This window comes from Salvelinus sp. IW2-2015, linkage group LG2 (assembly GCF_002910315.2).
Source record: "Salvelinus sp. IW2-2015 linkage group LG2, ASM291031v2, whole genome shotgun sequence".
NCBI lineage: Eukaryota > Metazoa > Chordata > Actinopteri > Salmoniformes > Salmonidae > Salvelinus > Salvelinus sp. IW2-2015.
The window spans coordinates 31,337,072-31,362,979 of NC_036839.1; the positions used below are offsets into that span (position 1 = coordinate 31,337,072).

The 25,908-nt window shown below is 46.0% G+C and overlaps 2 protein-coding genes across 8 annotated transcripts in view; both read right to left on the minus strand.

Moving 5' to 3' along the window:
• Window positions 1-241: 241 nt before the first annotated feature.
• On the minus strand, window positions 242-1,193 carry LOC139028556 (uncharacterized). The gene is made up of 2 exons (XM_070446313.1): window positions 1,099-1,193; window positions 242-977 (listed from the first exon to the last, which is right to left on the minus strand). Exons 1-2 carry the CDS (start codon window positions 1,191-1,193, stop codon window positions 242-244), a joined length of 831 nt encoding a protein of 276 aa, XP_070302414.1.
• A 2,734-nt stretch (window positions 1,194-3,927) lies between these two features.
• Window positions 3,928-25,908, minus strand: part of LOC111978180 (LIM and senescent cell antigen-like-containing domain protein 1) — a 31,374-nt gene continuing 9,393 nt past the window's right edge. For 4 of the 7 annotated variants that reach the window (XM_024008146.2, XM_024008128.2, XM_024008136.2 and 1 more), the window contains exons 2-11: window positions 14,494-14,653; window positions 13,651-13,717; window positions 12,229-12,349; window positions 9,809-9,958; window positions 7,990-8,140; window positions 6,411-6,503; window positions 5,980-6,028; window positions 5,795-5,870; window positions 4,923-5,096; window positions 3,928-4,061 (exon numbers count right to left, since the gene is read on the minus strand). In XM_024008146.2, coding sequence (XP_023863914.1) covers window positions 4,967-5,096; window positions 5,795-5,870; window positions 5,980-6,028; window positions 6,411-6,503; window positions 7,990-8,140; window positions 9,809-9,958; window positions 12,229-12,349; window positions 13,651-13,717; window positions 14,494-14,653 — 997 coding nt within the window. In that variant the 3' untranslated portion in view covers window positions 3,928-4,061; window positions 4,923-4,966. Of the gene's footprint in view, window positions 4,062-4,922; window positions 5,097-5,794; window positions 5,871-5,979; window positions 6,029-6,410; window positions 6,504-6,808; window positions 6,902-7,989; window positions 8,141-9,808; window positions 9,959-12,228; window positions 12,350-13,650; window positions 13,718-14,493; window positions 14,654-19,578; window positions 20,144-25,908 lie in introns of those variants that run through there. The other 3 variants (XM_024008104.2, XM_024008098.2, XM_024008112.2) reach the window with 3 other exon arrangements.

Here is a 25,908-nt window from a genome sequence, read left to right on the forward strand (position 1 = left end):
GGAGGGGCGGGACGTTCGGTCGGTGGGATGGGCGGCGCCGCGGCGCAGGGTCGGGGCATTATGGTGGGCCAAATGCATGGATAAGATGAGGATAGGAACGGTCAAGTGGTAGGCACCAACAACATGTGTAACGGTAACCCTTAAGCTCTAATCCGGACCATGTCAATGAACTAATATGATGCGCATATTGTGGGGCGCAGATAGCAGGCTGGAGGGAGATGCCACGGGGGGTCCATGGCTGTTAGCAGGCAGGTGGTGTACGTATGAGCGCTTTTCGGTCCGTGGTGCTGGGCGGTTGCGCGTGGCAGGCCGCGGCGTCGGCTGCGGGCAGGTCGCGGGTCCAGGGTCCGCGTCTGGGCGGGTCGCGTGGGCATGGCCGCTGGGTCAGTGTTCGCTGGCGGGCGGGCGGCAGGCGCGGGCGGGCGGGTCGGTGCGGGCGGGTCGGGTGCGTGGGCGGCGGGCGGGTCGGGCGGGCTGTCGCGGCGGGCGGGCTGTCGGGCGGTGCGGCGTGTGTGGCGGCGGCGTGTGGGCGGGCCGGCGGGCCGGCGTGGCGGGCGGGCGCCGGTCGGGCGGGTCGGGTCGGGTCGGGCGGCTGGGGGGGGCGGGCCCGGGCGGTCGGGGCGCGTGTGCGGCGGCTGGCGGCTGGTGGGCGGGTCGGGCGGGCGGGTCGTGGGCTGGTGCCGTGCGGCTGGCTGTCTGGCGGGGCGCGCGCGCTCGGGCCGGGCGGGGTGCTCGGGTCGGGCTGGTCGCGGGCGGGCGGCGGGCGGTTGTGGCGCGGGCGGCGGGCGGGCGGGGTGCGGTGGCTGGGCGGTTCGGTTCGGCGCGGGGCGGTGCGGGGCCGTGCGCCGGCGCCGGGCCTGCGGCGGTGAGGGCGGGCGGCGGGCTCGGCGGTCCGGTCGCGGGCCGTGTGCGTGGCGGCGCGGCGGTTGCCGGCGCTCTGTTCGTGCCGCGGCTGGGCGGGCCGCGGGTCGGGTGATCTGGCGTGGGCGGGGTCTTGTCTGTCTGTCTGCTCCTTGGGTCGTGCTCTGCCTCGTCTTTGGTCTTAGTTCTGCGTGTCAGGCCTCTTGTCTTGCTCTGTCTGTCTGGGCTGCTGGTTGCCTCGTGTCTTGTCTGCTGTCGGGTTCCTCTTCGTCCTGTTCTCGCCTCACGTGGGCTCGCGCTACTCTGGTTACATGGGTCCCTGTCTGCTGCATGTTGTTCGTTACTGTCCGTCTGTCTGGGTCTGTCGCAGATACTTGAGAATATGTGTCTGATCAGTGGGTCTTGTCTGTCTCTGTATCTGTCGGTCTCGGTGGCGCTAATGGGCAGTCCTGGTTCTGGCTCGGACTCGCTCCTCGCTACTCAGCTCTGGGTCGGTCTGCTCTAGTCTGAGTCCTCGAGACTCAAAGTAGAGGATATATAAAGGTATTGCAGGACCGCATTCTCGTTCGTGTCGTTCTGTTTCTGTTTACCATATCGATAGAGTCGGTCTGTCTCGTGATTCTGGCATCAGTGTGCTGTCTGCTCTGTCTGTCTGTACTGTCTTTGGGTGCGTCATGGTCTTGTCGGTCTGTCGGTCGGTCTGTCTGTCTGTCTGTCTTTCTGGGTCGGACTCTGTCTGATCTGTCTGCTCGGGATCGGTCTGCTCCTGTTCTGTCTGTCTGTCTGGGTCGGTCTGGTCTGTCTTCTGGGTCGGTCTGCTTGTCTGTCTCGTCCTGTCTGCTCTGCTCTGTGTCTGCGGTCGGCTCTGCTCTCTGTCATAGTCTCTGTACTGCGCTCTCGAGAGTCTCCTGTGCCTGTGTTTCTGTGCTCGGTGGCCCGGCTCTGATTGTCATAGATGACATAGGTGCGTCAGTGTCTGGGGGCTCCGCGCTTCGGTCTTGCTCTGAGCTCTCTGCTTTACCTCGGGTCACTGGCTCTTGTCGTGCTCTGGCTGTTGCATGGGTCATGTCTTGGGTGCGGGTCTGTCTGTCGGTCTGGTCTGTATCTCGTCTGTTCGCGCTAGCTACGACTCTGGGTCTCACAGTCATGAGTCTGTTTCTGTCTGTATCTTGGTCGGTCTTGTCTGTCCTAGATGCTGGGGTCTGGTTCTGTGTCTGAGTCCTGTCTTGTCATGTGGGATATTGGTTTCCTCGTCTCCCCTGTTCCTGTCTGTCCTGTCTCGGAGTCTGGTCTGATCAGCTTCGGGCATGCGGATACGGTGCTTGTCATTGTTCACTGTCTGTAATGCTGTCTTCTGGTTAGGAGATTGCTTAGATCTGTCAGTCCTGGCGTCGGGTATGGTCGAGATAGATCTTGGTAGGTCTGTGCCGTGGTACTGTCGATTCTGGCTTCTCTGTGGTTATCTGTCTGTACTGCTACTGTGGTCGTGTCTGTCTTCTGTCCTGTCTTGGTCGTGTTCATGTCTGTGCGATCGTTGATCTGGTCGTGTCTTAGAGACTAGCGGTCTGTTCTGTCTCTTGTCTGTTCACGGTCGGTCGGTCGGCATTGTCTGCTCTCTGTCTGGTCGGTCTGTCTGTCTGTTCTGTCTGTCTGGGTCTGTCTGTCTGTCTGTCTGGGTCTGTCTGTCTGTCTGTCTGTTTCGGTCTGTCTGTCCTTGTCTGGTCTGGTCTGTCTGTCTGTCTGGGTCTGTCTGTCTGTCTGTCTGTCGGTCTGTCTGTCTGTCTGTCTGGGTCGTCGTCTGTCTGTCTGTTGGGTCTGTTGTCTGTCTGTCGGGTCTGTCTGTCTGTCCTGGTCTGGTCTGTCTGTCTGGTCTGTCTGTCTGTCTGTCTGGGTCGGTCTGTCTGTCTGTCTGGTCGGTCTGTCTGTCTGTCTGGGTCGGTCCTGGTCCTGTCTGTCTGTCTGTCTGGTCTGTCTGTCCTGTCTGTCTGTCTGGGTCTGGTCTGTCTGTCTGTCTGGGTCGGTCTGTCTGTTCTGTCTGTCTGGGTCTGTCTGTCTGTCTGTCTGGGTCGTCTGTCTGTTCTGTCTGTCTGTCTGGGTCTGTCTGTCTGTCTGTCTGGTCTGTCTTGTCTGTCTGTCTGGGTCGTCCTGTCTGTCTGGTCTGGGTCCTGTCTGGTCTGTCTGTCTGGGTCGTGTCTGTCTGTCTGTCTGGGTCTGTCTCTGTCTGTCCTGTCTGGGTCTCTGGTCTGTCTGTCTGTCTGGTCTGTTGGCGGTCTGTCTGTCTGTCGTGTCTGGGTCTGGGTCTGTCTGTCTGTCTGGGTCTGCTCCTGTCTGTCCTGTCTGGGTCGGTCTGTCTTTGTCTGTCTGTCTGTCTGTCTGGGTCTGTCTTGTCTGTCTGTCTTGGGTCCGTCTGTTGTCTGTCTGGGTCGGTCTGTCTGTCTGTCTGGGTCTGTCTCTTGTCTGTCTTCTGTCTGGGTCTGTCTGTCTGTCTGTCTGGGTCTGTCTGTCTGTCTGTCTGTCTGTCTTCTGTCTGTCTGTCTGTCTGTCTGTCTGTCTGTCTGTCTGTCGTCTGGTCGTCTGTCTGGGTCGGTCTGTCTGGGTCGGTCTGTCTGTGTCTGTCTGGGCCTGTCGTCTTGTCTGTCTGTCTGGGTTGGTCTGTCTGTCTGTCTGGTCTGTCTGTCTGTCCTGTCTGGGTCTGTCTGTCTTGTTCTGTCTGGGTCTGTCTGGGTCGGTCTGTCTGTTTCTGGGTTGGTCTCCTGTCTGTCTGGTCTGTCTGTCTGGTCTGTCTGTCTGTCTGTCCTGTCTGTCTGTCTGTCTGTCTGTCTGTCTGTCTGTCGTCTGTCTGTTCTGTCTGTCTGTCTGTCTGGGTCTGTCTGTCTGTGTCTGTCCTGGGTCGGTCTGTCTGTCTGTCTGGTTGGTCTGTCTGTCTGTCTGTCTGGGTCGGTCTGTCTGTCTGTCTGGGTCTGTCTGTCTGTCTTGCGGGTCTGTCTGGGTCTTCTGTCGCTGGGTCGCTGTCTGTCTGTCCTGTCTGTCTGTCTGGGTCTGTCTGTCTGTCTGGGTCTGTCTGTCTGTCTGGGTCTGTCTCGGTCTACTTCCGGGCCACTGTCTCCGCCAGCTTCTTCAGCCTCTTCTTAAGTTCCAGAGGAAACTTCTCGTAACACTTCTTACACACCGGCTTCATGTCAAACTCCACAAACTTGTTCCTGTAAGGGAGAGACAAAGATACTGTATGAGCAGGGTTCTGACTTTCATTGATCTATATCAAGAGGTGAAGGTGAAATAAAGAGTCCTACACTCTAGCACTACTTTCTCTCCTGCTCCCTCTCTTCCAATTCTACACCCTCATGTTCTTTCCCCCTCTCCCTCTTGCTCCTGGAAAGATGTCCTTTGAGCATATTCAACTCTACATTCTACATATTCAACTCTAGTGTTTAGGCTTTAGCAGGGAGAGCACATGTGAAACACATTGGCGTCTGAAAAAAATCAGACAGCAAGTCAAACATCCAGTACACAGAGACAGGAAAGGATTAGTGTTTTAACCATAAACCAGGAACTGGTGAACAAAGCCTTATCTTTACACTGATCTGAGGAAATACACACTACCGTACTGTACATGCCTCTAGCCTCGACCAGCTGATCAGAGAGAACTTCTGGTCGGATTATTACAGCATTACGTTAAACCAAGAGTGTGTCTGGCCATATAGAATAACCATTTCCTGCAGAGTTTCTAAATATGGTCAACATTGCACGGGAAACCGGAACTGACGCAAAGAACAGCTTAGGCGATTTTACCAACCTGTACCGGTAATTATTTATGATCTGTAGCTAATTTCTACTTCTGTTGATTGTTCTTACTCTAAAAATGATAAATTACAGTGATGGTGAAAGTGCTGTAATCAAAAATGCGATTCAAAGTTATTGTTTAACACATATTTGATCTCTGTGTCTAAAACCTTCAACTGACTTGTCAGAATGGACGAATGAAAAACAGATAGGAAACATGAAACCATAAAAAGTAAAATCACAACACATGAAAAAGAGAATGAAAGGAGACGAAAACTAACCAATGAATGGAAAGTGGAAGTGAGGAGAAAGGAAGGACAGGGGTTTACAGACACATGGGCATTTTCTTCTTCTTTTCTTTTTCTTGTTTGGCAAGACGGCGCTTCATGTCGTCTGGCAGGCGCTCGTAGCAGTGTTTACACACAGGCTTCAGATCCACCTCTACAAACTTATCCCTGGTAGGACCAGGAGGGAGGAGGAGAGGAGGAGGAGGAAGGACATGGACAGACAAACAGGGACAAGTGAAACAAAGGGACAGAGAGAATATAGGAATACACAGGTAGGTGGAAAAGCTATAGGTACAGTGTAACAGGTATAGTAGAGACAGATGAGAGACAGAAAAGGACAGTGCTAATGCTTCAGAAACCCTACAGTCTAAAAATTGTCTTACATGGTTTTAGACTGTGTGGTGTTGGGTTCTAGTTTGAAATACTTGCTATACTAGAAGTTAATGGTTACATGTATGAGGAATGTATATGGTGGTGTCAATGGAGACTGGATAAGAGCCATGGGCCTGGAACGTTACTAAGTAAGGGAAAAGGCAATCACATGGTTGCGGTCACTAATAAGGGTAGCTGTGGATTAGCTGGTGGGCCGAGGTCAGGTCATATGAAGGGAGAAGGAACAGTTTATTACCCACATCCCTTAACTTCCTGCCTAGCAACAAAGATGTAGTGTTCAGAGAAAAGCAGGGGACTCCGCCTAAAGGAGAGTATATATACTTGCTGGTGCTGGTGGAAACATGTATTTGTCTTATGCAGCTGTGTGACCCAGTGGATGAATGAACTTGGTTTGAGATTTACTATGTTATTTAGAATCTAACAGTGGGATCACAGGATGTTTTTGCTGTGTTAACACAGTCAGCCTGACTTACTTTAGGGTGAGCTTGGTGTTGCAGGTGGCGCAGGAGAAGCAGTTCACACACCATGCTTTGTTCAGGGCTGACACCACTGGAACACACAACACAAACACGCACTTCATAACAAGTAATGCATACACTAACATGACATACAATATTTTTAATATGACAATATTAGATTATGAAATATAATATCCTACCATCACCCTCAATGACACGGTTGCAGTGGTAGCAGACATCTCCAAAGAGCTGTAGAAGAGGGGAGGAGTCAAAGGCCTCACAAATCACTTGTTTACAAATGACAATTTCTTTACTGTGTTTTCAATAGAACCATGCAATTTACTTAAATGTCTACAGTATTTTGATGCATCAGTACCAATAATATAGAGATAAATACTGTACATTTATACATCTACCACTAGATGGCCCCATAGAACTAAACAAGACTGGAGGTCTCATTCACATTACATACAGCAAGATGCAATCATTCTCCTCAGGCTCATATTCATGTTCAATGATTTGTTCAAAGATAAATAGAATACAGTGCCTGGATTGGATAAAATTACTGAGTAGAGATGTGATTGTGTGACTTCTCTTTCCTTGGGCTGTGTGCAGCCTTCCCCTACATTACCTGGTTGTAGTGAGTCTCACAGTAGGCCAGTCCTTTGCGTTCGTAGTGGCGATGGCCCAGGAAGGGTTTCTCACACTTAGCACACACAAAATGCTGCAAACACACACAACATGGCCCAACACAACAGGTTAGTACAGACAGACCAGCACAGGTCAGCTCAATCCAGTTCCGTCTAGCTCAGTTCAGACCTATTAAGAGTCAGACCAGACCAGTCTAGTCTGAGATTAGTGGGTTCAGAGGGCAGCAGCAGGGCAGGAGCACCCCCATGTGAAGCACTCACCCCTACAGACAGACAGGAGCCTTGTGTGTGTGAGGGGGGTTCCACCAGGGTGCAGAATGGAGCACAGACAGAGCAGGACAGGGTGCAGCCAGAACAGGTCTCCTAACTAACCCCTCACCATGTTAAAGTGTTTTTCACAGTAGGTGTGGTCCCCACGCTCATAATACGGGTGGCCATGAAACGGACGTTCACACAGAGCACACACATGGTGCTGCAGGAGGGAGGGGAGATAGCAAGTAGGAGAAAAGTAGAGAGGAAAGAAGGCAGCAGAGATATGAATAGAGGAGTGGCAGAGGCAAAGAAAGAGGAAGGATGTCCTCCATTCTGAGATAGTCCAAACATGACCACAGAGATGATATGAGAGCAGGGTAGAAATACCACAGAGGAGGCTAGAATAACATTCATTCCACATACAAACTCCCTTGAAAACATTTCTACTTTGATGTTCTGAGGAATTATAGTTATTCAGAGACAATGAAAGAAAGCAGGGCATACCGAAGAATATAAAGTATTCTGCTTTGTAATAATCATGTCATGGCTACAAAATACTATAATCATATACAATACATTTTTATCTAAATGTTCTGTTCCATAACATTGCAACCTTCAGAAAAGTAGTGATGTGCAGTTTGTGAACGATTCGTTCTTTAACTCTTTTTACTGACTCAAAAGCCATGATTCGTTTTTCAGAGTAACTTGTTCATTTGCCATTGGTTTGACCTTCTGGCCGCAATGACTCCTACAGCAGGATTGATACACACACCTCCGGTCCTGCGGCTCCAGAGATGTGCTCCAAACTACAACTGTCTATCATGTGCGCGCAGGAAAATAGATAATGTTGCAGGCAGCATAGAGAAGAAGGCATGTGTAGAACTGATAATTGATCGCATTGTGCACGAATTAATGCAATACATTGATTATTGAGTGTTTTGATGAACACAGCTTTGTAAACATGCACAGCCTTCCAAACTCAAGAATGAATCGTTCCGAGGGGCTGCTGCAGTACGGGAATGATATTGTGCCCATCTCCCTCGCGCACTCAAGTAATTGCCTTTCGCCAAGTGTTGTTCACACTATAGTCCGGTTGCGGCTTGTAGAATCATGGTTCTCATTTGAGTTTTTCAGGTCATTGTTCGCCGGTAAGGGGGTCCTGCGTGGTCTGAGCATTACTGAATCCAATTAATGAAATGAGTCGAAAGATTTGTTCTTATAACAAGTTGAAAAGATGAGTCAGTATAAAGAGCCGAACTTCCCATCACTACTGAATTGGTCCATATTGTAGGAGTGATGTCATCATACCTCGACGTGCCACTGCTTGCCCATGGCATTGACCACGCGGCCCTCGATGGGTCTCCTGCAAGCGCCACAGATGGGAACACCCATCTTGTCATGGCAGGGCAGGCAGTACAGCTCTCCCTTCAGCTCCCTGGCATCAGCAGTCAGCTCCTTACTATAGGGGAGAGGAGGGACCATTACATCATCACTAACTACTTCACTCTTTTCCATCGTTTTAGAGAACAAAGATATTGTTTTAGCTAGTTCCGTTTTGAATACCGACAGTGATCAATCAATTAATGTTAGTGACCTGAGACAGCAGGTTACCCAGGTAGAATAGCTCAAATTAAGACTAAAAGCAAGTGATACAATCTAAAACCAGTAGATATTGCAGCCCCTGAGTAACGGAGTAGTGAAGAATTGTAACATTGGAATGCTGCTGACCACACCTCTCTTCTCAATTTGTGATATTCAATGTGTTAGTATGAGTCATCACTGAGTCAGCTCCTTGCCTAATCTGGTGTTCCCTGGTGTGTGTTTGTGCATGCGTGTCTGTGTGTGATGCTGACTATGCTTGTTTTGTTTAGCATCCTGCCAACAGTGTGCCCCTGTGTCTTGGTGAGTCCTACTTTACTAGGGGATAGTAAGTGCACTGTATTCAAAACACAAACCCAGTGGCAGTGATGCATAGGGGAATGAGTCGCCTGCACTGACTTCCTGACTGAATACTCATTATCACAACCTCTGCCTCAAGCATGGGACAGGCTGACAGCTGTAGGTTTGTTTAAGAACAGACAGTCTTACAGGAAAGGTTTGGTTAGATTGGAGGTGCCTCTCAAGAGCTACTCAGATAATCATTCTTCTATCGTCACTCACTCCCTCTCTGCTCTTCCTCCCTCTGCTCTCTTCCTCCCTCCCTGCTCCTCCTCCCTCCCTGCTCCTCCTCCCTCCCTGCTCCTCCTCCCTCTCGTCTCTCCTTTGGCTGACTTTACAAGGGTAAACACTAGTGAACCCAACCCGGAGAAGTCCCACACTGCTACAGAGAACAAACCATGTCTATAACAGCTCGAGTTTCTACCACTGACAGGCTACAGTACGTGTATAGGTTGCATAGACGTTAGTGTAGAAGTTGTTTATACTAGGTTGTGTAGCAGTTGAGTAAAGATATGTTAGTGGTTATATAGACCACTAGGTTTGTGTAGTGAGTGTGTTAAGTTTGTGTGGTGATTTAGCTTGTATGCAGGTTGTATAAATATTGTGTTTTGGTTGTGTAGTGGTTGTATATAAAGTTTGCGGAGTTGTTTCAAGTGGTGTAAAGTACTTAAGTAAAAATACTTTAAAGTACTAAAGTCGTTTTTTGGGGTACCTGTACTTTACGATATATATTTTTGACAACTATTCCTTTACTACATTCCTAAATAAAATAATGTGCTTTTTACTTCATACATTTTTGCTGACACCCAAAAGTACTCGTTACATTTTGAATGCTTAGCATGACAGGAAAATGGTCCAATTCACGCACTTATCAAGAGAACATCTCTAAATGGATGCCGGAGTGTTGGAGTGTGCCGTTGGCTATCCGTAAATTAAAAAAGAAAAAATAATTGTGCTGTTTGGTTTGATTACTAAAAGGAATTTGAAATAATTTATAAGTATATTTGAGCTATTACATTTACTTTTGATACTTAAGTAGATTTAAAACCAAATAATTAGTAGTATTTTACTGGGTGACTTTCACTTTTACTTGAGTAATTTTCTACGAAGGTATCTTTACTTTTACTCAAGTATGACAATTGGGTAATGTTTTCACTACTGGTTGTTCCTATATTGTTCGCATGTGTACCCGCAGTTGTTGCAGTTGAAGTGATCGGGGTGGTAGGGGTCGTTCTTGAACAGCAGCGGCTGCTCCTCGATGATAGCGTGGCACTTCTGACAGATGTACTTCCCCAGACCACGGGCCTTCTCACGGTTATGACACGGGCGACACAGGTGTCTGAGGGAGAGAGATACATGTTAATAAAGAATGAGATCAGCCTGACCGAGGCTGAAATTATGTTGCTACATTCAGTGGCGTGTATTCATTGATGTCAAGGGAAGCCAGGCTTCCTCAAAATGTACCAAGAAAAAAAATAAGTTTTTTTTTGTCTCTGTGTTTCAAAATTATCCTTCAATTCGCAAGAGACAATGTATCTGACCAGAGAAGGCATCTGAGCGAGCGAAACAGCGCCCATCTGTTTCTGTATGTGTAGGCCATCTATCTGATGCTGTCTGGTCCAAAAGAGTATGACATTGTTGCCGCCCAAAGCACTGAATGCAAGGGAAGCCAGCGAGCATTTCAAATCCAATCCAATTGTATGTCACGTGCACCAAATACAACAGGTATTCACCTTACCGTGAAATGCTCACCTTACCGTGAAATGCTTACTTACAAGCCCTTAACCAACAATGCAGTTCAAGAAAAAGAGTTAAGAAAATATTCACATATTAAAAAAAAAAGCAACACAATAACGACGCTATATACAGGGTGTAACGGTACCGAGTCAATGTGCCGGGTACAGGTTATTCAAGGTCATTTGTAAAGTGACTATGCATAGATAATAAACAGCGAGCAGCAGCAGTGTAAAAAGCCAGTTTGGATTTGGCTTCACTCCAGTCACATTGCATCGAAGGCATACGTCACTGACAGAAACTTATTGTGCATCTTGTTGTGTTGTTGTCCATTTCGTTGTGTTGTTGTTCTCCGGTGGCTAGCTAGCTAAAATTGGCCCTTTCCCGAATTAGCCATGGACGAAGATATGGATTTAGACTTGTGGCTTTACTTAATTCTCTGTACTAGCCAATGATTATAACATCAATTCTGATCCAACCATAAATTCAAAAATTGTGCCCCTGGCCTAAGAAGATGGAAGTTCAATATGTAGCTAGATGTAGAAGGCTAATGTTAACTAGCTAACTGGCGAGCGCTCGCCAGCCTAACTTATTTTCATGGGAAACAGTTTTAGCTAGCTAACTAGCCACCGGAGCACAACAACACAACGAGATGCACAACTAGTTTGTCAGTGACATATGCCTTCGATGCGATGTGACTGGAGTTTAGCAAAATCCAAACTGCCGTTTTACACTGCTGCTACTCGCTGTTTATTATCTATGCATAGTCACTTTACAAATTACCTCGACTAACCTGTTCTCCGGCACATTGACTCCATACCGGTACCCCCTGTTTATAGCTTCGTTATTGATATGTAATTTCTTGTTTTATTTATAATATATATTTTTTTACTTTTGTTTATTTAGTAAATATTTTCTTAACTATTTCTTGAACTGCATTGTTGGTTAATGGCTTTTAAGTAAGCATTTCACGTTGTATTTGGTGCATGTGACAAATACAATTTGATTTGAAATGCTCGCTGGCTTCCTTTGCATTCAATGCTTTAGCCAGGTAGCCTAGGAAAACAAAAACATTAACCGTGTACTGTATGACAGAGTGATAAACCGTTTCTTCAACATGAAAGAAAGGAGGATGGCATTTGCCATTTCTCTACAAGTAAGGTGAGTCAACATGTTTTTTCTACTTGCACGAATGCGCACACACACACACAGAAATCAGAACCATGGTCTGCAGCATCATATTTAGCTTACGTTGATTGGGCTAAATATTTTTGTTGTATATTTTAGTTGTCATGGTATTAGACTAAGCATAGGTGATTATAAGATGTTAAAAAGGTGCTGGAATAGTGAAGGCAGCTCCAGTTCTTTTTGCGACTTGCGGAAACTCTCTGTGGTTCTAAATCAATAGTCGTTTAGTGGTCTGAAAATGTCAGAAACATTAACTTAATTGACCATGCTGTAGCTCATGTAACTGTTTGTTACATACAATATGCTTTGTGGACTTCACTGGACAGAGGTTGCTTTCCAGTTTTGTGATAAAACAAAGGTATGGTTGAATTAATTTTCCCATTGTGTCTTCTTATTGTCTCGGCCTTAGACCTATATATCACAGTCACAAGGCATATGAACTAACAGGTTATAGAGCAAACAACACAATTGTCACAACACACAGGTTTTAATATGGCTTTTTCTTCTGGCTTCCCCAGTGATTATACCCACGCACCACTACTGGCTACATTAAAACTATTGTGGGGTGTAAACAGTGTGTGGGATTTCTCCTTGCTTTCTAAAAGCTATGAAGTGGAAAGGTTGCTGTCCCCTGGTGTTAGATCAGTAATGGCTGATCAATGATACAGCCCAAGTCTCTGGACTGACCTGCCGGCGTTCTTGACGAAGCCTACGTCAGCCAGTACGGCCTGGCAGAGGTCACAGCAGAAACAGTCAGGGTGCCAGCTGTTGTTCATCGCCTTGATCACACGACCAATGATAAACTCCCCTGGGAGGAGGAGGAAGAGAAGAAGGAAGTCAGGGACAACACACTGGCAAGACTACAACATCCCCCGTGCACTCACATATCCACCTGTTAATGTTAGGGCTGGGACAATACCAGTATGGCAATAAACGTTAGTATGGTGGAAAGGAACATTTCTTTTGGAAAACAGCCCTAATGTTGGAAACAAACATAATTTTTACCCCAAGCTAAAGCACACACACCATTTTACATACAGCAGGCTTTTAAAATGACCAAAACGTTTGGTCTGCTTTGTGTTGTCATTTTTGCCAAGTAAAAAAATATTGCGATACTGGTACCGTCCCGGCCCTAGTTAATTTAGAGAGAAAAAACTATTGGCGGTAGAAGTCTACACAGTTGTGTCTAGAGCTCAAGGTGAAGGAAGCAGGGTTAAAAGGAGACCAAACATGACCTTCACACAACACAAACATGTGTGTAATGTAATATATATACATATATATATATATATATATATATATACACATACACACACATACACGTTCAAAAAGTCTAGGCAGAGTTCCTTCTAGGCAGAGTTCCTCTGTCCAGTGTCTGTGTTCTTTTGCCCATCTTAATCTTTTATTGTTATTGGCCAGTCTGAGATATGGCTTTTTCTTTGCAACTCTGCCTAGAAGGCCAGCATCCCGGAGTCGCCTCTTCACTGTTGACGCTGAGACTGGTGTTGCGGGTACTATTTAATGAGGCTGCCAGTTGAGGACTTGTGAAACTTGACACTCTAATGTAGTTGTCCTCTTGCTCAGTTGTGCACCGGTGCCTCAACTAGTCTAAAGGCCAGTTTTATTGCTTCTTTAATCAGGACAACAGTTTTCTGCTGTGCTAACATAATTGCAAAAGGGTTTTCTAATGGTCAATTACCATTTTAAAATGAGAAACTTGGATTAGCTAACACAACGTGCCATTGGAACACAGGAGTGATGGTTGCTGATAATGGACCTCTGTACGCCCATGTAGATATTCCATAAAAAATCTGCCGTTTCCAGCTACAATAGTCATTTACAACATTAACAATGTCAACACTGTATTTCCGATCAATTTGATGTGATTTAAAAGGACAAAAAATGTGCTTTTCTTTCAAAAACAAGGACATTTCTAAGTGACCTCAAACTTTTGAACAGTAGTATATATATTATTTTGTTTCATTCACACCTGCACTGTTGGAGCTTAAGAATTTGACTGTACACTGTAACTACATCTGCAACCCTGTGCATGTGACTACATAAAACTCTAATCTAATGCTGCTGTGTAGGTGCAGCTCCTGTACTCACCACATTGGTGGCAGCAGGGAGCAAACAACATCTGGAAGTCGTGCTCGCAGTACTTCCTGCCCTCAAACTGCAGGAAAAAAAGTTAGTTTCAATATAGTTTAGGTGTAGTCTGGATGGGCTGCCGGGAAGGCAACTGTTGTCTTACAGCCAGAAAATACATGATCATCTTATTTTAGTAGTCACAGTCTATGTGTTTCTGGATCAATCAATACAGAACATAAGCATCAGAACCAGTCATTGATTAGAACATACGGTATTCATAGATACACCTGTGCCTCTACAGATCTGTCTGTGGCTTTGATCTCCCTTTCAGGGAAGAGCTCTGGGATCCCTAGGGTCAGCTGGATGTGTCTGGCCTCCTGTCTATTCTGCTGGCCACTGACCAGCCAGACAAGCCTCTAATGGGCCAGTAATGCATTGGGCGGAGTGCTGTGAGTTTGGGAGTTGATCCAGCTAATACACTATACCTAATATTGAATTTGTAACAGGAGGGAGGCTAATGCAATAATTGTCTCTAAGACAAGGGGCTTAGGGTTTATTTCAGGCTGGACAATGTATAGGATGAGATGGGTGAGAGGGAGAGGTAGAGCAGAAGAGAGGGGCTGATGGTGAGAGGGCATAGACAGTATGATGGTGAGAGGGAATGATGGTGAGAGGGAGAGAAGAGAGAGAGGGTATGATGATGAGAGGGAGAGAAGGGAGAGAGGGTATGATGGTGAGAGGGAGAGAAGGGAGAGAGGGTATGATGGTGAGAGGGAGAGAAGGGAAAGAGGGTATGATGGTGAGAGGGAGAGAAGAGAGAGAGGGTATGATGGTGACAGGGGTAACGTAAGAGAATGTCACCTCATAGAAGAGACCTTCGGGGAACTGTTGGAAGCACTGAGCACAGACGAAGCACCCCTCATGGTACAGCTCCCCGTTGCTGTTGACGATCTTCTCCGCCGGGGCAAAGCCACTCTTACAGCGCTCACACATCGCATTGGCCAGGGCATTGGCCATGTTGCTGAGAAAGGTGAGAAAGGGGGCGAGAGTTATCTTGAAATATCCCTTTTCTCTTTTCTAAAAAAAGGAAAGAACAGGTAATTGAGTAACGTGACAATGTAGAACCCTCTTGGCAAGGTTTTGTCAGCAGCCACACCACGGCTGAAGCACATCCATCACCCATCGTACAGAAAGAATAGTTTCTCTCTGACACAACACACCCAGCTGGAGGCTGTATTCAGGGTTTGGATATCAGGGTGGGGGGAAATGAGTGAGCTGAGATCACACACATTCCTTCACACACACACATATGGATTCTCAGGTCAGTTCCCACAGTAACCTCTGGTGTTTGTTGGTCCGTCTCTGCACACCATCGCTTCAGGCAGAGAAGGAAAAGCAGGACAATCTAGATGCTGTGTTTTGAGAAACAGGGAGAAGCGCCCTCCCATCTGTCCGGAATTAACACATACTGTATCAACAGAGATGCACGCTGTACAGTCACAGCACTGAGTGAGTGAGTGAGTGAGTGAGTGAGTGAGTGAGTGAGTGAGTGAGTGAGTGTGTAGCCCAATCAGAGCCAATATTGCACAAACCCTGCCAAGGAACACCAGGTTCAAAAACTGTTTAAATTGGAACTTGCAGCCATAGTGAAGGGTATGTGAGAGACTCTGTGTACAGTATGTGTCTGCAGGGAGGAGAGAGGAGAGAATTAGTTCAAATAAGGGCATCTCTGTCCATCTCAGAGCTACAGGCCAGCCTGTTACTCCTGGTCCCACACAAACTCAAGCCCACGTTCATGTCACTAGACTTAATGGGTAACAGAGGGGTTTTTCAATGACAGCCAGGGAGTTGTCTCTCCAAACAGCCTGTTGTTATTAGTCAGACTTAACGAAATGAAAGGAGAGAGAGGCAGGAGGTGGAGGAGGGAGGGTTGCTTTGTTTAAAAGGTCAGAATTCCAATGTGTGTCCAGGAGAAACACACGAACCCAAACTCACACACTACATGACCAAAACTAGGTGGACACCTGCTCATCGAACGTCTCATTCCAAAATCATGTGCATTAATATGGAGTTGCCCCCCCCCCCTGCTATAACAACCTCCACTCTTCAAGGAAGGCTTCCCACTACAGTTGAATTCGGAAGTTTACATACACTTAGGTTGGAGTCATTAAAACTCGTTTTCAACCACTCCACAAATTTCTTGTTAACAAACTATAGTTTTGGCAAGTCGGTTAGAACATCTACTTTGTGCATGACACAAGTAATTTTTCCAACTATTGTTTACAGACAGATTATTTCACTTATAATTCACTGTATCACAATTCCAGTGGGTCAGAAGTACACTAAGTTGACAGTGCCTTTAAACAACTTGGAAAATTCCTTTAAACAACTTGGAAAATCTAAAGCCATGATGTCATGGCTTTAGAAGCTTCTGATAGGCTAATTGACATAATTTGAGTCAATTGGAGGTGTACCTGTGGATGTATTTCAAGGCCTACCTTCAAACTCAGTGGCTCTTTGCTTGACATCATGGGAAAATCTAAAGAAATCAGCCAAGACCTAAAAAAATAAATAAAATGTAGACCTCCACAAGTCTGGTTCATCCTTGGGAGCAATTTACAAATGCCTGAAGGTACCACGTTCATCTGTACAAACAATAGTACGCAAGTATAAACACCATGGGACCACGCAGCCGTCATACCGCTCAGGAAGGAGACGCGTTCTGTCTCCTAGAGATGAACGTACTTTGGTGCGAAAAGTGCAAATCAATCCCAGAACAAAAGTAAAGGACCTTGAAAATGCTGAAGGAAACAGGTACAAAAGTATCTATATCCACAGTAAAATGAGTCCTATATCGACAACCTGAAAGGCCGCTCAGCAAGGAAGAAGCCCCTGCTCCAAAACCGCCATAAAAAAGCCAGACTACGTTTTGCAACTGCACATGGGGACATGGTGAAGCATGATTCATTACTCCAGAGAACACGTTTCCACTGCTCCAGAGTTCAATGGCGGCTAGCTTTACAACACTCCAGCCGATACTTGGCATTGCGCATGGTGATCTTAGGCTTGTGTGCGGCTTCTCGGGCCATGGAAACCCATTTCATGAAGCTCCCAGCAAACAGTTATTGTGCTAGTTCCAGAGGCAGTTTGGAACTCGGTAGTGAGTGTTGCAACCGAGGCCAGACTATTTATACGCGCTACGCGATTTAGCACTCGGCGGTCCCGTTCTGTGAGCTTTGTGTGGCCTACTTCGCAGCTAGACGTTTCCTCTTCACAATAACAGCACTTACAGTTGACCGGGGCAGCTTTACCAGAGCAGACATTTCGGAAAGGTTGCCACGTTGTTAGAAAGGTTAGGAACTTTGAAAGTCACTTGTATGTAGATATAAATGCAACATGTAAAGTGGTGATCACGTTTCTTGAGCTGAAAAAAAGATCCCAGAAATGTCTCTACCATAAGCCGACTCCAGAGAATTTGGCAGTACGTTCAACCGGCCTCACAACCGCAGACCACCTGTAACCACGCCAGCCCAGGACTTCCACCTCCGGCTTCTTCACCTTGCGGGATCGTCTGAGACCAGCCAACCGGGTCAGCTTCTGCACAAACTGTCAGAAACTGTCTCAGGGAAGCGTATCTGCGTGCTCGTTGTCCTCACCAGGGTCTTGACGTGACTGCAGTTCGTCTCTTAATCGACTTCAGTGGGCAAATACTCACCTTCGATGGCCACTGGCACGCTGGAGAAGTGTGCTCTTCATGGATGAATCCTGGTTTCAACTGTACCGGGCAGATGACAGACAGCATGTAGGACGTTGTGTGGGCGAGTGGTTCGCTGATGTCAACGTTGTGAACAGAGTGCCCCATGGTGGCGGTGGGGTTATAGTATGGGCAGGCATAAACTACGGACAACAAACACAATTGCATTTTATCGATGGCAATTTGAATGCACAGATATACCGTGACGAGATCCCGAGGCCCATTGTCGTGCCATTCATCCGCCGCCATCACCTCATGTTTCAGCATGATAATGCACGGCCCTATGTCGCAAGGATCTGTACACAATTCCTGGAAGCTGAAAATGCCCCAGTTCTTCCATGGCCTGCATACTCACCAGACATGTCACACATTGAGCATGTTTGGGATGCTCTGGATCGACGTGTACGACAACGTGTTCCGGTTCACGCCAATATCCAGCAACTTCACACATCCATCGAAGAGAAGTGGGCCTGATCAACTCTATGCAAAGGAGATATGTCACACTGCATGAGGCAAATGGTGGTCACAACAGAAACTGACTGGTTTTCTGATCCACGCCCCTACATTTGTTATAAGGTATCTGTGACCAACAGATGCATATCTGTATTTCCAGTCATGTGAAATCCATCGATTAGGGCCTAATGAATTTCAATTGACTGATTTCCTTATATGAACTGTAACTATGAAATTGTTGCATTTATATTTTTGTTCAGTGTATATGGCACTGCCCTCGTCTCAGAGAGACACCTGACCTTCTTTCTCTCAATCTTCTGTCCCTCTCGTGTCTTTCTTCCTCCCGCTCTCATCATATAGTAACTGTATATCCTACAGCAGGATCAACACTACAGTAACTCACTACATTCCAGAGCACACAGAACGTATTGTCACAAGATGTGGAATCAATGCAGAGGTTCAGTCAAGCTATTCTACAGCTCTCATCACACTGTCTGATGTAATGTATGTACGTATGGGGGCCATATTGTCAGGACCCTGATGTGACATCAGACAGAAGGAAGGACAGACGCCCTGTTCTGGCCCTGCTGGAAGGAAGTGACAAAAGCCTCAAGCATTTCCCCCATAGACAGAACGACTATTAAGTCAGTGCTGAACTACTTGGTAAATACTTCATGATACTAACTTAGTGAGTTTGTGTCACAGGGAGAGAGAGGGAGACAGAGCGGTATCATGATGTTTCACTGGGTTTTGATCTTATGACCCCCCGTTGTCTCTAGTGCTCATGTTTATAAAATGACCAGGTTGTCATCACACATCAGAGGGTGACAAGTCAGAGCTTCTGTTTTATTAACCATACTGGAGTATTAATGGCTATTCTGTCCCAATGGTTGAAAGATACTGTATGGTCTGTGCTGGAGTATGAGGCATCTAAGGATCGGACTTAGCCTACCCATATAAGTCAAAGCTTCAAACTGAAACCCTCACTTCCTTATAGACTTGCTAATGATTAGCATTCCAGACATATTCGCTGACTTATTAAGCTTGTTTGAAATGTGAAACATTTTCACTGATAATATACTTTTAATGCTGACAACATTACCCCCAATGGCCAACATTATCTGAGTAACCCTCATTCTCACTATTCACAGAGGCACAACATAAAAAAGCTCACATATATTTAGCCTGCCCTCATCCCCTAGATCTCTTCCTTTCACACACACAGACGAATGCACACACACACTGACACATAGTTATCATGCCTGCCGGCATATTTCACTTTGCATAACAAACTCCCCCAACATTAAAATAGCACAGGGTCTCTGAGCCACTGTCTACTACCTCACCATGGTACCATGACCTGGAGAATGAAACCGGCCAACTGTGTGTTCATGTCAAATAACACTTTAGAGAATTCAGATCATCAACTGTTCCTTAGACTGCTATAATACCAGAATTATTCACATCCTAATACCAGAATTGTTCCTAATCAAACTGTTCCTAATACCAGAATTATTCTCATTCCTAACATTTCCAATACGCTTTTACAAGCAAAGGTCAACGACAGTTAATTGTGATAACCTTAAACCATAAATCAACTGAGTGGGTTTAATCCCAAAATAATGTATACTAGTCAGATGTTATCACTGAATCACTTAGGTGATTTCAGAGATCCACTATATCATGTTACACACACCTCCTCCCCAGTGTGTAACATGTATCCTGGCTCCAGGACTTACAAGCGTGCGTAGAAGTCACAGAACTCCTTGTAGACTTTGACATCGCTTCGTCTCCTCTGAGACTTGGAGACAGGCAGCTCTGCCTCCCCACTGTTGGCATGACGATGACCGTTAACAGTGTGGGGTTCAGGGTCAGGGGCCGCCCCATTCTCCGGGATGGTGGGTGGCATCGGCCGACTCTGGACCTGAACCTCCATAGGACACGACTCGGTAGTCCAAATACTAGTCAGTACACGCTCCCAGTCCAAGACACCCTGCCCCAGGCCTATTCTTCAAATACAGGCTCTTTCCCAAACACTCCCAGAACAATCCAATCCAAAGGGCAGGATTACTAATCCAGAGAGATGGTCTGAGCAGCACAGACTGAGAAGGAGACTGACTGACCTGACTTCACACATATCCCTGATCTACCTCCCTCTTTTTCTCTCCCTTGCTCACACTCTCTCATTCCCTTTCACCCTCCCTCAACTCTCTCACACACCCTGTCTCTAGACGCTCTCTCTCTTGCCCTACCTCTCTGTGTCACCCTTCCTCCCTCCCTTCCTCTCTCCGTTAAGGGGTGTATCTTTCAAACTAAGAGCCCACCCAGCCAGTGGACTAGAGCAGACAGATGTGACTGGACACACACCCACACACAGTGAAGGGGAGGCTTCACGGGGTGCCTGTCAGCTCTATCTAAAAGGGGGCAGAGTATGAGTTGATGTATGAATGCATATTATTAAGTGTTTATCCTTTATTCCACTGGTCAGTAGCTAAATTGGTATCATAATCCATATTTCATCAACATACAGTTATATGCATACTTTCATCATTACACCCCGATCTGTTCTTCTTAAATAAGAATGAATGGGAGTTATGTTATTATCTTGTGTATTCATTTGTTCTCCTCTGTTCCCTCTCTTTCCTCCCTGGATCTCTGATCACAGGTGATGAGCTGAACCTGTGACCGAGGGGAAGTGTGTGTATATATATATATATATATATATATATATATATATATATATATATATATATATATATATATATATATATATATATATATAAAATTGGGTGCTATGGGGTGGGGCTTCAGGTCTCCTGGGTTCACATAGTACTTATTGCCACCAGTACAATGTGTGTTATTTTCAGCCTGAGGGTCATGGATTTGTAATAAATGTCCCTCAACGTTCGCATGAGACAACGTGGTCCTGCAATTCCTTTCATTGACACGGTTCACGCAATGGCCAGTCGTAACACACACATTCTCTCTGTACATTGTCACCTATAGAGATACATTGTGATTTCACAGTTCCAGGAGAGATACAGATGGTTTGGCTCACCACATGGATCCGAGTCAGAAACGCTACAGGCTGAGTTCAGAAACTCAGTGTTTTGCTCAAGGGAGATTAAGGAATGAAAAATGAGCTCTGCCATATGAAAATATTATGAACAGATAAAAGTAATCTCTGCCATTTCTAATCTAGTGAATAAACACTTAGAAAAATGTAAAGTATTATCATTATTATTGTTATTATTATCTGCTCTATGCCATCAGAGTGATTAATAGTTGTTTATGTGGCTAATTTCATCACATCTTACAGCTCTGACTGCCCCTCCTTAAATGAATGACACTCCTACACCACCAAATGGTCAGGAGAAGAAATCTACTGGAGACACTATTCATCCTCTGTAAGAAAAACTATTTGTCCAGCTGAAAACCTCTTCAATTACTTTAAAACCAAGGCAGTGTCCCAGCTCCAAATCTCAATGCTGTGTGTAGTAAGCCTGTGTCGCTCTAGCATGGAGCACTGTGGACATGTGTCTCTCCACAGAGTGTCAGACCATAAACCAGGAGGGCAGGGGCATTCCTCTCTGCTATTCCAATCTCCTGCGTGTTTCCATTATTCTACAAATAGATGCCCGGGAAAGTCTCATCTCCAAACCAGGTTCTGGCAGCTGACGCAAGCCCCAGTGTATGTGGGGGGCCAGCTTTACCCTCCTTCCTGTCCCTGGTGAGAGCGGCTGGTGTGTGACTTACCGCTAGCAGGTTCAGACTCATACACAACATGGGTCCTTCTATTCTCACCACTGATCCAGATAAAGAGTGGATTAAAATGGTCATAGGAAACAGACTGGGAACTACTGGTGTTGACTGACAGGACAATGGGACAGAGGGCGGGACCAAAACAGGAAACACTAAGCTGCCACCCTGATTACAGCATACGGATTATACTGAGGAGAGGAGTAGAGAGGAGTGTTTCCATGTGGTCATGTCTCTGTCGTTCAGGCCCATTCCTATTCCTACGCCTATTCCTGACTACACAGTTTACATTCCACAACAACAGGTGAAGCGTCTCGCTCGCTGACCTTTTCTGAGAGAGGGAGACAGAAAAATGGCGAGAGGAAAATGAGAGAGAAACAAAAAGGGACAGAGAGAGAAAGCATCCAGCGGGCCAAATCACTGCATTTCCCATGAAGCCCATATGAGCAACATGGAGGAGCCGGGAGCCCAAATGGAGGTTTATTATTAGAGAGAGAGAGGTTGTTATGAGTTGCACGGGGTGCATGGGGGTTGTGATCGTAGATTCTGCCAGATCCACTCTACTAAAGCTGTTCACAGGCTGTAGATCCTGTCAGAACTGGAGCTTAGATTTACATGATATCTCTCCCTGTGTATATCAGTGTGTGTGTGCGCCAGTGGAGGCTGCTGAGAGGATGAAGGCTCATTATGTCTGGAACAGAGTGAATGGAATGGCATCAAACACATGGAAACCATTGATACCATTCCACTAATTCCGTTCCAGTCATAACCACAAGCACGTCCTCCCCAATTAAAACTTCTTAAGGCTAGGGGGCACTATTTTCACGTCCGGCTGAAAAGTGTGCCCAAAGTAAACTGCCTGCTACTCAGGCCCAGAAGCTAGGATATGCATATTATTAGTAGATTTGGATAGAAAACACTCTGAAGTTTCTAAAACTGTTTGAATGATGTCTGTGAGTATAACAGAACTTATTTGGCAGGCGAAACCCCAAGGACAAACCATCCAGGATTTGTTTTTCACTCTCTTTTCAATGGGTTTTCAATGGGAATCTAGATTTCTAAGGCACATGCTTGCAGTTCCTATCGCTTCCACTGGATGTCAGTCTTTAGAAATTGGTTGATGTTTTTCCTTTGAGAAATGAAGAAGTACGGCAGTTCAGAACGAGGGTCGAGTGAAGTGTACTGTTTGTTAGAGGCGCGTGACCTGAAAGCACGCTTCACTTTGTTTTTATCCGCTATTGAACGCAGTTTATTCCGTCTTAAATTTGATCAATTATTTACGTTAAAAAATACCTAAAGTTGTATTAGGAAAGTTGTTTGAAATGTCTGGATCAAGTTTACAGGTAACTTATTAGATACTTTGTAGTCATGTTGCGCGAGTTGGAACCGGTGTATTTTCAGAATCAAACACGCCAAATAAATTGACATTTTGGGGATATAACGACAGAATTAATCGAACAAAAGGACCATTTGTGATGTTTAATGGACATATTGGAGTGCCAACAGAAGATCTTCAAAGGTAAGGCATAAATTATATGTTATTTCTGACTTTTGTGTTGTACCTGGCGGGTTGAATTATGATTTTCATGTGTATGTTTGATGGGGTGCTGTCCTCAGATAATAGCATGGTTTGCTTTCGCCGTAAAGGCTTTTTGAAATATGACACAGTGGCTGGATTAACAAGAAGTTAATCTTTAAAACGGTGTATAACACATGTATGATTTATTATTATGAGTATTTCTGTTTTTGAATTTGGCGCCCTGCTATTTTACTGGGTGTTGTCAAATCAATCCCGTTAACGGGATTGGCGCGCGAAGGGATCACTAAGAAGTTAAGGTGCCACCAACCTCCTGTGGTGTGCGCGTGCAGGGCCTGTAGTACAGCCTGTTCTGAGGCAATAGGGGAGAGTAAACAAATACAGTATCTGACTGACACACATCCAGACTGGGAGAGTGTGTGTGAGTGTTAATGTGTAAGTGAGTCAAGATGTGTGCGAATGTATAAATGTCTGTGTGTTCACTTGATATCAGTGTGTGTGTGTGTGTGTGTGTGTGTGTGTGTGTGTGTGTGTGGCCTCACCAGTAGCCTTTAATTAAGTAGGCCACCCAGAGGGGCTAGGGCCTAAAAATGTCCTCAGCAACTGTCACCAGCAGACAGGGTGGCTCTGGAGTGCATTCTCTGCATTGGGACATGGCTTTGCAGGACTCTAAAGAGATGCCATGGTAACAGAATGATGATGAGACTCCAATTCTTCACTTTAAAAGGTATTCCAAACAAAAACCAATGATTGTAAAGTTTAAAAAAACATACAACTCTATGCACCAGGACTACTTTCAAAAATGTCCACTGAAAATTGTACAAAACAAATATGCTTGAAGAACAGTATTTAACCGTCTAACAAACCAACTAAATGTCCTGAATCCTAACCTGAGATCCATGCACATTACTTGAGTATCTGAGAGAAACCCTGCCACCTGGGGGTCTGCAGTACAGCGAGAAACCCTGCCACCTGGGGGGTCTGCAGTACAGCGAGAAACCCTGCCACCTGGGGTCTGCAGTACAGCGAGAAACCCTGCCACCTGGGGGTCTGCAGTACAGCGAGAAACCCTGCCACCTGGGGGTCTGCAGTACAGAGAGGAACCCTGCCACCTGGGGTCTGCAGTACAGAGAGAAACCATGCCACCTGGGGGTCTGCAGTACAGAGAGAAACACTGCCACCTGGGGTCTGCAGTTACAGAGAGAAACACTGCCACCTGGGGTCTGCAGTACAGAGAGAAAACACTGCCACCTGGATCTGCCAGTACAGAGAGAAACCCTGCCACCTGGGGGTCTGCAGTACAGAGAGAAACCCTGCCACCTGGGGGTCTGCAGTACAGAGAGGTGACAAGAAACATTACATGATGCAGGGGTTTAGACTGCACTGTGAGAAAATGCATCTTGTTGTGGTGATGATGAGAAAAGCAGCTTTAGATGCGTTTAACATCAATACAGAGATAATACAATAATACAACCATCTGATAATGCCAAAGGAAGACTTTGCTGTGACCGAATAGGGACAGTCTGATCTTAAAGCCAATATAAACATTTATCCTCTGGGCTATATAAACTAACCCAGGCTGTGGCTACATGATGAATAACAGTTTAGACAGAGGCTTAGTTAGGTATTTTGAAGGGGAAAGTATTACAAACAGTCTCTCTGTGGTTAGTTTGTCAAGTTCTAGAGTAAATACTCTGATTGCCAACACAACACAGGATCACACACAGCACTGGTAGGATGAATAAAGGACCTACATTATTTTACAGATGTGTTGTCAGACAGGCATGGTATTACGAAGTCACACCGAATAGCAGTATAAATCACTATGGTGATGGTATTTCCTGCTGGTGAGAAATTGGTGCAACAGCACAGCTGCAAGGTCTCATTGCTCAACCAGAATACGCCACACCTGGGTCAGGGCCAGAGACAGGGTTATGCCATACCGTCAAACACACTCCCTGGCAACACCAGGCCAGGCCATCCCAAACTACCCCAGCCACAGATCTCCCAAGGCCCCCTATAAACTCAAAATCTTTCCCCAGTTGGCCCAGGCCACCTTACAAACCCTGGCTCCCAAGGAATCCTCTAAGAATCTTCCAGGCTAATTATTATTAAAGTTATTGTTTAGTTGTGATAGCCATACTGTAACACAACTGTAACTGTGTACTTTGCCCTCCCTGCCAGAGGCGAACGTTGAGTTTGACAGGTATGTTTCCTAGACAAAACTGAGGCGGTTATGTCTCAGCGAGGGCTCCGTACACAGATGAGACTGGAGCTACAGGCTAATAAGGCTGCTAGCACTAAGGAGAATGATAACGAAACGAACCCCTCTCTTCCCCTGGCTGTGTCAACAGTAGCCATGGTAGGGGAGAGTGGGGTAAGTTGAGCCATATTTTTTACATTCAGCTTCACTTCATCAAGAGAAATATAGTATTCTTTCTAACAAAGATATCTACATATATTTCAGGATGTTGTGTATCCATGGAAATAAATCAGAATTCATGTAAACATTTCAGATCTAAAAACATAGCTTGTCCAAAAAAAAGTGGTCTCTGGCACAACTTACCCCGGGTATGGGGTAAGTTAAGCCACCTACATATTTCTGTATTGAATTACAGTTTGAAGTCGGAAGTTTACATACACTTAGAGTCATTAAAACTTGTTTTTCAACCACTCCACAGATTTCTTGTTAATTTGGCAAGTCGGTAAGGACGTCTACTTTGTGCATGACACAAGTAATTTTTCCAACAATTGTTTACAGACAGATTATTTC